The 14914-nt window shown below is 44.8% G+C and overlaps 1 protein-coding gene across 1 annotated transcript in view; it reads left to right on the top strand.

Moving 5' to 3' along the window:
• The first annotated feature begins 5930 nt into the window (after nucleotides 1-5930).
• Nucleotides 5931-14914, top strand: part of ETV5 (ETS variant transcription factor 5) — a 63062-nt gene continuing 54078 nt past the window's right edge. The window contains exons 1-5 of the mRNA XM_010376601.2: nucleotides 5931-6103; nucleotides 9130-9248; nucleotides 9384-9471; nucleotides 9601-9648; nucleotides 9742-9792. Of these exons, the coding sequence (XP_010374903.1) occupies nucleotides 9204-9248; nucleotides 9384-9471; nucleotides 9601-9648; nucleotides 9742-9792 (232 nt within the window). The 5' untranslated portion in view covers nucleotides 5931-6103; nucleotides 9130-9203. The remainder of the gene's footprint in view (nucleotides 6104-9129; nucleotides 9249-9383; nucleotides 9472-9600; nucleotides 9649-9741; nucleotides 9793-14914) is intronic.

Genomic DNA, 14914 nt, shown 5'->3' on the forward strand with positions numbered 1-14914 from the left:
TCCTTCCTTCCTTCCTTCCTTCCTTCCTTCCTTCCTTCCTTCCTTCCTTCCTTCCTTCCTTCCTTCCTTTCTTTCTTTCTTTCTTTTTCTTTCTTTCTTTCTTTTTGAGATGGAGTCTCGCTCTGTCTCCCAGGCTGGAGTGCAGTGGCATGATCTTGGCTCACTGCAACCTCCGCCTCAGTTCAAGTGATTCTCCTGCCTCAGCCTCCCAAGTAGCTGGCATTACAGGCGCACGCCATCATGCCTGGCCAATTTTTGTGTTTTTAGTAGAGATGGGGTTTCACCATGTTGACCAGGCTGATCTCAAACTCCTGACCTCAAGTGATCGGCCTGCCTCAGCCTCCCAAAGTGCTGGGATTACAGGTGTGAGCCACCGTGCCCGGCCAGTTGTATCTTTTTAAAGTTGTGGGCTTAAGAAATAAACCTGTCAGCCATCAGAAATCTAAATAGGACATGCTCTTCCAGGTTTTCTTGATAGTGGCTGTTTCATAAGAATTGAAAGTCAGAAGGAGACAGGAGGAAGGATGTCTTCAAGCTCAGTCAAGAGCCAGGAGAGGAATAAGGTCCCCCAGGCTGGCTGGATCCGAGGGTCAAGAACATGCATTCTGTCAGAGACCTGACTTGCTCCTTTCTAACTGAGAAAACTCAGACATGGCTTTAAACCTCTCACTTTGAAACTCAGTTTTCATATCAGCAAACTGGGTGTTATTACCACCTCTAAAAGAGATTGGGCATATTAAATGAAACACTGTAGTATGTAAAGTGTCTAGCACAGAGCCTGGCATATTGGAGATGCTCAGTAAACATCATTTCCATTCTCTTTCTAAAGTGGCTTTCATGAAGACAAATCCTTGCCAACCCAGGACAATAATTCAGAAGACTGGCTGGAGTTGCTGAAGCAGGTTCCTAAGGAAGCACAGCAGCTCTCATTGGAGTGGCAAGCAAGCAGCCAAAGCCCTGAGGACAAGGTGAGGGGCAAGACGACAAAGTGAGAGATTGCAGGAACTAAGGCAACAGAGCAGAGCGAATAAGAGCAAGGACTCTGTTCAGGATCTACATTCGGTGCCTAACTCCAACTCTTATTAGCTGTGTGACCTTGGGCAAGTTACCTAACCTCTCTGTGCCTCACTTTCATCTATAAAATGAGGAGAATAATGATATCTGCATCACAGGGTTATTAGGATGATCAAGTGGGTTAATATAAGCAAAGCCCCTAAACAGAGCCTGGCACAGGGAAGTGTTCTTGCAGTGCTGGCTGCTGTCATTAAGCACACACAGCTTCCGCAGGGCAGCAGAGTGGCTACTGGGCAGGCCCTAGGGGAGCAGGCTCTGCTGCTTAGGCACACTCCCTTTTTTACTACGTGCTAGCTATGTGGCCTGGAACAATTGATTGAACCTTTCTCTACCTAAACTTTCTCATCTATGAAAAGTGGAGGTGATGATAATAGTACCTCCCTCAGAGGGCTGTTGTTGGGACTAACTGTGCCAAGGCATGTGGAGTGTTTAGCAAAGTGTCTGGCTCATATTAAGTACTCAGTAAATGTCAGCTATTACTATTCCCTGGCTAGAAGGAACCCTGAAGACAATATGGCCCTATTTTTTAAAGAGACATTGAAGCTAACAGATGTTCTTTTCCCCCTTAAGTTTCTAGGGCCTTTATTTCTGAGTTTTAGAAAGGAAGATAGGATTCTTTATGTCTCCCTTAAATAAACACATTTCAGTACCTTTTTTTTTTTGGGAAACGAAATCTCTCTGTGTCTCCCAGGCTGGAGTGCAGTGGCATGATCTTAGCTCACTGCAACCTCCATCTCCCAAGTTCAAGCGATTCTTTTGCCTCAGTCTCCCGAGTAGCTGGGATTCCAGACATGCATCACGACGCCTGGACAATTTTTGTATTTTTAGGTGAGACAGGGTTTCACCATGTTGGCCAGGCTGGTCTCAAAATCCTGACCTCAGGTGATCCACCTACCTGGGTTGTATATAACTGGGTTATATACAACCTGAGTTGTATATAACTCTCAAAGTGCTGGGAATACAGGTGTGAGCCACCACGCATGGTCAACATTTCAGTACCTTTTTGACCCTTTCCTCAAATCCCTTCCTTCCCCCCATACAAGAATGGGAAAGGACTCCAGCAGCATTGTAGTCCACACCCCAACCTCTAGGCAGGCCTACACTCACCCCAGCATTTCTAACAGAGAAAGAGGAGGCATTTTCCCAGTATGAGAGACCAGGATCATGATGCTTCCATATTTCCTACCATCATTTTGGTGATCAGCTCAAGACAGGGTTGCCTGCCTTATACGGTAACTTGTTTTTGGCATTTTAGGGGAAAATTCTAAAAGCAGTCCTCTAAAGGGTAACAGTTCTCAGGCTTGGGGCAAGGTCTTTCTTTTCTATTCTTCTACACTGTTTCCCTCTAGACACATTGCAAATTGAGTTTAAAGAACAAGGGTCTGATTAACCTGCTGTGATTGAGTTTTGCTACTGCCAGAGGACAAAGGCTAGATTGACATTAGATGAATGTTCCAGAGGACTCGTCTCTCTTTTTGTTTTCTTTTCCAATCCTGTTTCTCTCCTGGAGGAGAGGGAATGATAATGAGAACACATGCTTGTTGGACAAAACCTCCCATGTAAGCAATGTTCCTAGGAGGGAAGACTCAATGTAATAGACAAAGAACTTCTAAACCCTTAACTCTTATAAAAGCAAAGATAACAAGAGAAGAAGAGGAGCCGGGGAGGTAAATCATAAAGAGAAGCAAAGAGAAGAAGGAAGAAGAGTGGAGAGAAGATATCAGTAAACATTTAACAATGAGGAACCCACCCTGGCCCAGGAGCTGGCTCAGGTAATCACAGGTTGTACTCTGACTTTTAATGCTTCGGCCAAGATGGCTGTGCCAAGAGTTGTACCCCTTGTCCAGCACAAAGCTCCAAATTCCCAGAATCCGAGACTCTGAGAGATGCAACAATCCTCGAAGTTCTTCTATCCTGGAAAATGCGTTAATCCCTCTACCCTATCCCTAAATCTTTCTGCATAAATGCTTCCTGTGATGGGAGACTCATGGCCAGATACAGTCTTCCTTTGTTGGACCACTCCAGACATCCCAGAGTCCTTCCTAACCCTATTCAGAGCTAAAATCTGCCTCCTTTGACTTTGACCAGCTCTGTCTTTTACCACTCTGGGTTGAAATGATGTTTCCTGGTGGTTGCTGAAGAGAGGCACATGGTAGGTCTCCCATATATGGGCTCTGGGATGTGACCACCTTGTTTCCTATCCAAGTTCAGCAACTTACTTTCAAGCACTGTGACCACTAGCAAACTACTTAACCTTTCTCAGCCTTAGTTTCTCAACTATATATTATAGAATGGAGATATTAATAGTCTGACCCGACCACTTTGGTACTATTATTATGAGAATTAAATGAGATAATCTGTGAAGAATTGTATATAACATGAACAAGTCATATATAAAGTGCTGAGTAAACTTCAGATATTGAAGTTACACAGTAGACTGTGGGCTCCTCCAAGGCAAAGACTGGGTCTTATTCATCTCTGCAACTTTTTTGCCTGGCACGAGGTCTGGCTGAATATTTGGTACCAGATAAATGTTTACTGGATGACTAAATAATCTAAATAATTAATTGGCAATTACTCTATTCTGGTGTAAATCCCTACACATGATCATATGTTCAAGACAAGCTTTTTTGAAAAAAATCTATCGCCCAATCCTCCCCTGCCCCAACTGAGCTACTATTTGTTACTACTCAACCCAGAACTATCCCACTTCTCTTTCCAAGGTGGAATGGAGAGACTTGGCTTGAGGCAAAGGTCACAAGAGCCAAACTCCAGGCATCAGGTCCAACCCTGTAAGGAAGTTGCTGTGAAGCATGCTGCACTGTTTTCCTGTAGCCAAAGTTATAAAGTGTGATTGATGTGTTACGGTTTAGATGGTGAGGATATGTGGCTCTGTGGGCTGTAAGCCTTCCGGAGGGCTGGGGCCTGAGAGACTTAAGGGAAGAGGAGTAAGAAAGCCCCTTTGGAAAAATGAGTTTAGAGAGCAGGATGTCATAGGATGGGATAGGAGAGGAGTGGGAGTGGGAGTAGACAAAGTTGGGGAGGAGGAGGATCTGGGAGCTTACGTGAGCCCTTCATCTAGCTAGGGAGATAGAGCTCTCAGGAACGTCAGCAATAAGCTCAGAGCACAACTGTACTAGTGTAAAATCTCCAGCCACCAAACAGAAACGGTACCACCTGGAGAAAGAAAAAGGGCACTAAGGGAAAACTGGAGTCAGAAGCAAAATGTTCTACCGGGAAACTAGATCTCAAGGAACCGCTAGTTACATCTTCAGAGCACTTGCCATCCATCAACTCATGCCCATTTCAGTCTTTCAAAGTCAACAGCTCCAGCGTGCCTGGTCAGTGCTGAGCCCAGGACTCAACACCTGTGCTGCAGGTTGCTTAGGTGCATGCCAACATTTCAAAGACTATAAACGACAGACCAAGTGTCCACTCTGTTTAAGAGACACAAGTGGAGATAGGAAAGAAGGTAGGCAACCTTTGACTTAAATGTAGGGGTGGCCCCAGAGTTGGCCACCCTGGGACCCCCATTGCTAGGGGCTCTCTCTATCACTTAGCATCTTTCTTCCCCACCGATGGCATGCAGCGTGAATGGCAGGGCACTCCAGCAGGACGAGAACAGAGCTCCGTCACAGGCCCCCAGCATCCCCGGGGAGAAGATAGAGCCGCCCGGCGGCCTTCACAGGAGGGGATAAGGGGGCGGAGAGGGGAGAGGGTTGTTTGTTTATTTGTTTCCTGGAACACCCTGTTAAGAATCTCAGCAATTGCAGTTAGTGCCCTATCGTTTGGCAAGCAGAGCCGCTTCTCGTCGTTCCCAGCTGCACGGGATCTAATTCGCAAATACACCATCTTGCATTCAATACTTAAATGGAAAACAAGCAGCCCAGGGAGGGAAGCAAAAAGTCCTAACTCTGCATGCCCGTTTTGGAGGGATTTAGGTTTCCAGGTCGGTGGACTGGCTGCTGCTGTCCCCCGAGAGGATTTCTTTGAGCCCGAACCCTGTCTCACCTCGACTACAGAACCCACTCTGGCGGAGGTTACGAGCCGCAATTAAAGAGAAAACGGGATTTGGTTGGGCCTTAGGCCTTGCCAGTACAAAATCGTAACTAAAATCTGTTTGGAAGCTGAGATTTTAAAAGGAGATGCTGCTTATTCTTCCCACTGGAAACCTGGTTAAAAGAAATTAAGGCCTCTCTTAAAGGTAACTAAGATTAGAGGGCTCCGTTTCCGTTTTCTGTGTTTCTGTGGGCTAAACGCCCAGGTCGGTCAGCGAGTTTCTCTGTGTGGAATGACGAATTCCTCTCCCCTGAATTCTAAAATGATAACTTTGCTTGGTGCTGCAGCTGCGAACGTCTGGCGCCAAGCGACCCAATTCTGGTCGGGGCTTTGCTGGATGTGAGAAGTGGGGGTGAGTGGGTAAGGGGGAAGAGTCGTGCCTCGGTGAAAAGTCGGCAGAGCGGCGAGAAGGGAAGTAACGGCGGCTACTCCTGGCCTCGGCCCCTTTAAGTGCTTCACTGACTCAGCTAAGCTTCCCCCTCAGGTCGCGTTTTTTATGAATGAAAAACGTCCTTACATTCATTATATAAACAAGCCTGTGCTGATTGGCCAATGGCCCCCGGTGCATAAATTATGTAAAACAGACCCCTGAGGGGGTGGAGAGAGATGCATCGTTGGCCAATGGGGGCCGGAGTTAATGGGGCGGCTTGGTTGGATTTGCCCGCAGACAGGGTAAACAAGAGGTGATGGACAGCCGCGGGAACGGCCTCGGGCCAATGGGAACAAGGCTGGGCTAGAGCCGCGGGCCAATGGCGGCGGGCGGAGCAGCGGGCCGCGGGGGGCCGGGCCAGCGCTCCAGCCTGGTTGGCAGCTGCGGCGCAGAGTCCAGCCGCTGGTGCGCGGAGCGGTTCACCGTCTTCGGAGCGGTTCGGCCCAGCCTTTAACCCAGGCGCCCAGGCCCGGTGCGCGCGTGCGTGAGCGCGCCTGCGCCGCCGGGGCCGCTGCAAGGGGAGGAGAGCGGCCGCCTCAGGTGAGGGGGCTTTGCGGGGGCAGGAGGGAGATCAGAAGGGGCGTCCGGCCACGGGTCCGACAGGCCCAGCTGGCTAGAGTTCACGGGTTGATTCAGAATCTTCAAAGTCGGGGTGCAGTACCTGGGGTGACCCCCCCGGGTTGACCGCCCCCTCCCCCCGCGGCTCGGTCCAGTTTGGTTCCTGGGAGGCGCCGGGCGGGTGCGGCTAACGGTTCCGGAGCGCGGGGAGAGCGGCTTTCCACACGTCGTGGGGGAGGCGCGCGGGAGCGCGAGTGCGGGGGCTCCCAAGTGGATGGGGGATCGCGGAGTTGCGAGGCTTTCGCAGTCTCTGGAGATTCGAGAGCCCCGAGGGGACTTGGAGGCTCGCGAGAAGAGACGCTTGGCGGAGCTCCGCAGTTGGTAGGAGGGGGCGGGAAGCAGTTTGAGGGGAATGTCTGAGAGGCGCTGCCCCCCAGAACACCGGGAGGGGGTAAATGACACAGGCAAGTGCAGCCTGCGGGGGCGGGGGTCGACCAGGAACTTACGCAGGCCTTGCAAGTTTCAGGTAGTGGAAAGTGGACATGCAGTCGCCCTGCTCCCACCTAGCAGGCTGAGGGCGTCGGGCTGTGCTGCGACTCGAGAAAAATCGGGGCGCACCAGAACAGCGGCCTGGGGATGGTGGGGATAACACGGGTGTGGAAGGGAGCAGCACCGAAAGATGCTGGAGCCTCGCAGTGGATTAGGGTTCTGGCCGCATTTTCACAAGGTGGAGAAAACTCGGGGCGGGGAACTGAACTCCTGGTCGAGGAGGGGGTGCCAAGGAGAGCTGTTGGGGGTGGGAGGGATTGGAAAGCGGTTGGTAGCGCCGGCCGCAGCACCTCGTTTTTATGAATGTGGGTGACTTTATGAATGAAGCGGGTTTCTTTCGTTGGCTCGCTGCTCCCTGCGGCTTTTTTTTTCTTCCCTTTTTGTGAATGAAGCATTGAGCTTTCTTCCTAAAACGCTGGGGTGAGGGGCCTGCGTCGGAGGCTGGGCGTGCGTTGGAAGTGGGGGCGGGGGCGCAGCTGAAGGAGTTTTCATGAATGGGGAAGGCTGGGAATTGGGTGGAAGTGTGTCTTATTTTGTGAATGGGGCCCAGCGCGAGAGATCCAGTTACAGCCTCTACCTGATGTGGCGGCCGCGGCTCGCTCTCCCATTCATAAAACTGGGCCCGCTGCGCGCCACAGGGGAGGGGCCTGGATCGCGCCGCTGCGCTGTGCTAAAGTTTTCCTGGGGGCACCCGGGGCGCGGGTGGTGCGGGGGGGGCAAAGGAAGTGGTTTAAACTCCTGGATGAACTCGAGCCTTTCCTTCAGGCTTTTTAAAAAATTATACTTGGAATACAATTTTTCTAACCTTGGAATGTCTTTTCTCGGTTCGTTTATGGCAGTTTATTTCTTTTCATTTTTTAGAATTTTTTTTTTTGCTCTTCCGGGTGAAGTATTTCATCACAAGGCTGGAAAATATCTCCCCCTCCCGTCTCCTACTGGTTGTCCCCTTCCCCCTAACAAACATTCACAAAATGTCTAAGGCCACGATTTAATCTGACAGACTTTCATAAGCGACAGAGCACACTCTTTCATGCCCCCTCAACTCACTGCTGAGGTTTCTCAAATTTTGTATATGGTTTGGTGGCATTTGAGAGAGGTATTATTCTGAACGTTTCTTGTGCTGTTTGGACGGGGCACGCAGGCAGGCTGGCGCGAGTGTTTTTCTAGGAAGTTACGAACTGTGTGCTATTTTGCTCCTCTCTTTCCTTTGACTTTGAAAATAATCTGATTTCTTGGGCCAAAGTGCTGAGGAAGAGGCTGGCTGTGAAGGGTTTCCTTGTATCCTGCTCACTTATGAAAAATTTGATATGCTACACATAGTGTGAAAAACAAATTGGATGGAATTGCTTACCGGGGGAAAGTTTCCTGTTTAAAATGTGTGTATATGTTAAACAAAAGAAATTGGCCTTTAAGCATTTTGAATTGCTTAGAGCTGGAGTGAGTGAAATTAATGATTTTCCACCTTTTGTTGACTTAGCGGTGTTTTTATTTGGAGAATAAAAGTGTTTAGGAAGATGGTACCTTCCTAAAATTGTTACTTTATTCCACTCACGTTAGAAATTTTCTCCCTTCTAACCGCCCCCACCCTTTTTCCCCAGACTCAACACTTAACTAGTCCTGAAATGAGTTTCATTTGGGGGTGGGGTGGGGGTTATGTCTAGAAAAAATGACTATACTATAAGAAACAGCCTAAGTTTTAAAAGACCTTTGGTAGAGATGCATTGTACCACATGCAATGGAATTAGTTTTTTTAATCCATTACTTTTCATAGGCATTTTATTCTTTTAGAAGTTGGAGATGTCACAAATATCTCTGTAAGTAACCAGGGAGATATTTATGACATTACAGATGCTATATCTATTTAGACCTCTTTTAAATAAAGAGTTGTGTGTGAAGATAAGTATACCTCTGATCAATTTATTCTAGGAACTATATATAGTGTTTTAACACTGACCTACAAAATGCTTTTAGAAACACCATGTATGTCAGGTCTTTAATTGCCAATAATTTGGAATACTTAAACCCAGTTTCTCTGCTTCCTGACACTGTACTGTTAAAAATTAAATTATCTCTGTTTTAAAAACTCTACTACAAATGCCCTGGAGTATATGAGGGAATCTTAAAATGACCCTTTTATAATGAAAATAAGGGTTTTTGTTTTGTTTTGTTTTGGTAGAGGACAGACAGTAGCAAATCTGTAATTTTAATGATTTAAAAAAGAAAGAAAAAATGATGACTGGATAAATGGATTTGGCACAAAGTACATCGTGTACCTCTGATACCATTAATCAAGCCCGTCTTTGGTCTGTAAAGCTTGCACCTTGAGTAAGTTTTAAGTACTTCGCAGAAGGGTAATAATTTTGCACAGGCCCTAAAAAAAAGGCAATCTAAAATTGTTTCCCCCCTCTTAGTTTCTTTTCCCCACCTCTTAGTTAAAATCTCCCAAATTCATATTACAGGAGGATCCCTTTTCCCCCAGAAATTACTCAATGCTGAAACCTCTCAAAGTGATATTAGAGACGCTGAAAGCACCATGGATGGGTTTTATGATCAGCAAGTCCCTTTTATGGTCCCAGGGGTAAGTTTATGTGGCTTTTGGTTTGTTTTGTCCTCCCTCTCCAATATGACTCTTCCCCCTGTTGGTTTAGTGAGTCGACCCCCTTTGGACCTCTTTACTACACTTGAGCCTTCACTTTCTGTTGGCCTCTTTCAGAAATCTCGATCTGAGGAATGTAGAGGGCGGCCTGTGATTGACAGAAAGAGGAAGTTTTTGGACACAGATCTGGCTCACGATTCTGAAGGTAGTAAAGCTTTCCCTGCCTATGTTGTGGCTTGCCTGCTCCCAGTGACAGTAGCATGTAGATTCTTCCCTGTCTTCTCCCTAGCAGAAGAAATATCCTCATTCTGGGGTCTTCTGTTTTCAATTTCAGAGCTGTTTCAGGATCTCAGTCAACTTCAAGAGGCTTGGTTAGCTGAAGGCAAGTTTCATGGATGTCCTATTTTCCATATAAAACATTTTACTGTGCTTTTTAATAAACCTTAAAGGTCTAAAATAAAAATCTATTTTCCAGCACAAGTTCCTGATGATGAACAGTTTGTCCCAGATTTTCAGTCTGATAACTGTAAGTACCTTTCTGGTGATGGCACATTTGTTCTGAAATTGTTTGGTCTTGGATCATCCATGTCTAGAATATGCTTTTTTCAGCTATGGCCAGATTTAGACAGTAATATGCATTTAGTTTCTTCTAATAATTCAGAATTAACCCTGAAAACTTTTATTTCTTATTAAAATTATTTCTAAAGTGTTTCTAGTGTATTGCAGGTAAGACTTATTGAACATAATTTTATCCTAAATTTCTTTTTCCTTAAGAATATTGTAAAGCTGACTGGGCGCAGTGGCTCAGGCCTGTAATCCCAGGACTTTGGGAGGCCGAGGAGGGCGGATCACTTGAGGTCAGGCATTCAAGACCAGCCTGGCCAACATGGGGAAACCCCATCTCTACTAAAAATACAAAAATTAGCCAGGCTTGGTGGCGGGCCCCTATAATCCAAGCTATTCAGGAGGCTGAGGCAGGAGAATCACTTAAATCCAGAAGGCGGAGGTTGCAGTGAGCTGAGATCGTGTCACTGCACTCCAGCCTGGGCGACAGAGCAAGGCTCCATCTCAAAAAAAAAAAAAAGAATATTGCAAAGTTTTAAGCTCAAAATTATAAATTAACTGACATAATATATATGGTGTTGGGCCAAGCATCTATTAATCACGCATTGTTTTGTGGCTTTTTGGGGGTTTGTTTTATAAATTAAGTCCTTGATGTGAATCATGAACCTGATATTTCTCTTTTTCTTAAAGGTGCAGAAAATAGTTAATGGAAAACTCCAGTTAACTTTGGCTTCATCCAACAGTTGTCAATTTTGTCTCTACTCCTAAGCTGACAAGGGGTGGTCACAGAGTGGCCTGATTTATTCTTAACTTTTCATGTAGTTGCTGTGGCTTTTCTGTTCAGAGAAGAGAAACTTTTCCTTAAAATGGTCACTAAGCGCTCATTACTAGAGATAAAATGCAGTGGGAAGCTCAAAAGATGGTTTTCAGCACTGGCAGGAGCATGGTTACTTTGCACTGATCATTTGGGGCTGTCCTCAACAGGTTTGGGAGCTTTTATGGTCTAGGCGGAGTGATCAAGGACAAAGCTGGCTGATGAAATTTGAGCAGCACAGGACTGCTCTAGAGAGCATTAGTCACTGGCGAATGAGCAGGTTTAAGAGAGGCCTGGAGAAAATGCTGCCTCTCTTGAGAGTTGCATCATAGAGAAATTCATGTCTCTTAGTCATAGTTTATAATAGCAAGCACCTGAGCCATGCAAGGACTCAATTTCTCATTTTGGACCAACAGATTCTTCCCAGCTTTGTTTTATCTCTGGGTAGGTGGGTGTATGTGTGTAAAAATGCCACTGGAGAGACAGTATCTTAGGTCTGTCTCTAAGTAAAAAGCTGGGTATTCCAAATCTTTTAAATGTAAGAACAGAGGTAGCAGCTAAACATTCCTTAATGATAGGCCTCATGTCCAAGGCACAATGCCATGAAACTGTAAAAGGGAATAAACTGTAACACACACATGCATGGTTACCTTAGCTTTGTCACAGCTTGCTGTGGATGTGTTCCATAGGAGAGTAAATGCATGTTAATTATTGCCCTTTGATTGCTTTCATGGGGAAGCCTGCCACTGAAAGACTAAATAAAGATAACCCAAATTTTGTGTGTGTGTGTGTGTGTGTGTGTGTGTGTGTGTGTGTGTGTGTGTGTGTGTTTGCAAGATGAAAGACAGGGTTTGTAATCCAACTTTGTTCTGTGTTGACAATTTGGCCCAGCCTTTCCAGTTCTTGCTCAAAGCAGCATAAACTGCAGTCTGTTTGGGAGGTGGCTTTCTTGGCAGAGGTTCTTTGAAATGCTTTTATGACACTTTTGTTTGTTTCTCTGTAACCCAAAAGAGTTAAAAGGGAGATGAGATGGCTGCATTCAGATTGATTGCATGTGCTGAAGCAAGGGTATGTTCTTTGTCAGCAAGCAGGATTTATATTTGGAGAGATTTTTATCTGTGGGAATAGGCTAAAGTGAAGAAATCAATAAATGTGTTTTGGCTCTTTAGAAATAATTTCTGCTCAGCAAATAGAATGTTCTAAGTTCTTTAATTAAAATTCTGTACCTTAAATGGAGGTAATTTGGGAGATGTTTCTGCTTACCAAGTATGATTTTTTTTTACTTTGCTTACTTTTTGTTTTAACTGCCTAAGGTTGAGCCTTTCTATCTTTTAAGGATATAAAAGATGGTTGACTAGCCTAGAAAAGGTCTTCTAATGATTCTTTCCCTCTGACTTTATTTCTTGAGGTAGAGCTTCAAGAAGGGATAGATTCAAGTAGAATAACTTGCCTAAGAAGCGAGGCAAGAACACAAATGTGGGTGGTGCATCTTTGAGCCATTCATTCTTGCTGTTATGTTTTCCTGTAGTTCAGACTGACAGCCAGAAGCATGAGGAGGCGCTGGCAGAGCCCACAGCCCGCTGCATGCACTTAACTTTTCCATGAGCACTTTCCACAGCCTCGAGTTCAGGACCAGCTTCACTCCAGTCATTTTCTGGAAGAGCCCGTGATTTTTTTCAGGGGAGGGAAAAAACTCATTCAAATTTAATGAAACCTTATGAGTTGGTTTGACTCACTTAACCAATGAATATAAGCCAAACTTAGATTTGCCAGGGGAAAGCAAACCGGTTTTTTTTTTTTTTTTTTTTTCTTTTTTTTGAGAGAGTTTTGCTCTTGTCACCCAGGCTGGAGTACAATGGCACAATCTCGGCTCACTCACTAGGATGTCTGCCTCCCGGGTTCGATCATTTCTTCTGCCTCAGCCTCCCAAGTAGCTGGGATTACAGGCACCTACCACCACGCCTGGCTAATTTTTGTATTTTTAGTAGAGACGGGGTTTCACCATGATTTCCAGGCTGGTCTTGAACTCCTGACCTCCGGTGATCCGCCCACCGCAGCCTCCCAGAGTGCTGGAATTACAGGTGTGAGCCATCATCCCCGGCCTGTAACAAATATTCTTACTGGTGGCCACTGGTAATAGACTTTCCTATTAATAATGATTTGATAATTTTCCATTGTATATGTATAAATTTATTGTATACATGAAAGAAAGAGAATAGAAATGTAGGTAATATTTTTATTTTGGAATGTCAGTTTTAAAGATTATGGCCTTTTTTTTTCTCAACACTAAAAGTTCAACTTCTAAAGATATTATATTTTGTAAGTTTCTCAGAATTGGGTTTCCTGCCCATAGGGATACATCCTTAAGTCTGATTTGAGTGAAAGAAACCATTGCTTTTATATCTTATAGAAATGCCCAGCTTACTTCTAGCTGTACAGATTTCACCTCTACCTCACACATATAGATATCAGTAAAGCATGGAAACTACTAAAGGTCAAATTCAAGGGAATAGAAATCTATAGATCATAGGGATTCTACCAGTGTACCTCATTGTCCTTTGGTCCTAAGAAGTAACCCTGAAGATCTCAGATTGCTTGAGTTGGATGTCCCTTGTAGAGACAGTCTTGCCCAGCCCCCTCCTTTCACAGCTATTTCCAAAGAGCTGGAGAGACTGACCAGTAGTGGGGGCAAATGGGAAGGATTAGGTGACGTAAGAAAAAGATAAATATTCTTAAAGAAGCTCTCACAAAGCTGCAGAGCCAGGGAGTAGTGGCATGTTCAAGTGTATTCAGGGCTCTCCATTATTTTAGATACCTAGAGATGGCGTTCAGGAAAGCATCAGGGAGACCTCTGGCTGTCCAATTCAGCAGTCACTTCTCTTCCTTCTGTGATCCTGAGAAAGTTACTCAATACCTTGATGCTTTGAGTTTTTCCGTCTAGGATTTGGAAGAGAGAGAACAATTATAAAAGAAAAAAATTATTAAAAAACTGACATTTAGGCTCACACCTGTAACCTCAGTGCTTTGGGAGGCCAAGTCAGGAGGATCACTTGAGCCTAGGAATTCAAGGTTACAGTTGCAGCGAGTAGGGATCACACCACTGTACCCCAGCCTAGGTACCAGAGCAAGACCTTATCTCTAAAAAACAAAAATAGAAAAAAACTGCCATGTTTCCTAGAAGACACCTTTAGTGTGTATACAGATAAAACTGTGTATATATGTCCTTCATATGAAGAAGTGTTTGTGCATGTGTGTACATCTACGTAAGTGTGTATGTAGCTAAATGTGTACCTTAACACATAGAGCTACTAAACCAGGGAATCTGGGTCAGTGCATAGATGTGTGTACATCTTTACTACACATTTTCATAGAACTATGCCTTGGATAAGATTGGAACTCAAGAGTGTTTCAAAGTGGGGGTAAGGTGATGTGTTCCATTCATTTTTCTGAACTGTTTGGGTACTTAAAGAGTGTATTACTTGATTTTAGCATATATAAATAGCAGTTTTTTAAATATACATTTGGGGTCTGATTTTTAATCTCATTTATTTCAGTTATGATATTGTAAATATATACCTGTTAGCATCTTGAATAACTAAGATATTTTATGCTGAGTAGAGAGGATGATAAAAATCTTATTTCAAAATCATGGCCTCCATACCAAATATAGCCTAGAGAATTGTTTTAAGATCCAGATGACCCCATTTTCCCCTTGAAGTGTTCTTTTAAGATCTGTGTTTCAAAAAGAATGGAACAACTGGAGGAAGTACAAGTAATTTCCTAAGGACCAGCTAATTAACTGATAAAATCGACTTTTCATAAATACATTGCAATAGACGGCTGGGGAAATAGGATTAACTGTTAATGACAGCCCTTGAGCCTAAAACACATTGATCTTAATCCTGTTTCACGATGAGATTATTCAGCTGGATTTCTTTATTAATGTGTGAGGTTAGTATAGTAGAGGCAGTGCCTTTCCTTTGGAGAGGGTACATCATTTTGATCTTTGGTCCTAGGTGTGGTGTAGCAAAACACCACATTTTCCTGCTTGGGCCACCTCTATTTGAAAGGATCATCCTAAAGTCTTCTTGTTTGGCAAGGTAAGAAAGAAAACAGTGGGTTCTTAGAGGTTTGAGGGAAAACAAGGCCATCGGTTTATACTTTTCAGGAGTCAGTAGTTCTGAAGGTAGAAAAGAATGCTGAAGAAAGTGTGAGGAAAACATGGAGGAGAGATTCTTTGACTCCAAGTTTTACAGTGTTACTTTCAAAG

Source organism: Rhinopithecus roxellana, chromosome 1, assembly GCF_007565055.1.
Source record: "Rhinopithecus roxellana isolate Shanxi Qingling chromosome 1, ASM756505v1, whole genome shotgun sequence".
NCBI classification, from domain to species: domain Eukaryota; kingdom Metazoa; phylum Chordata; class Mammalia; order Primates; family Cercopithecidae; genus Rhinopithecus; species Rhinopithecus roxellana.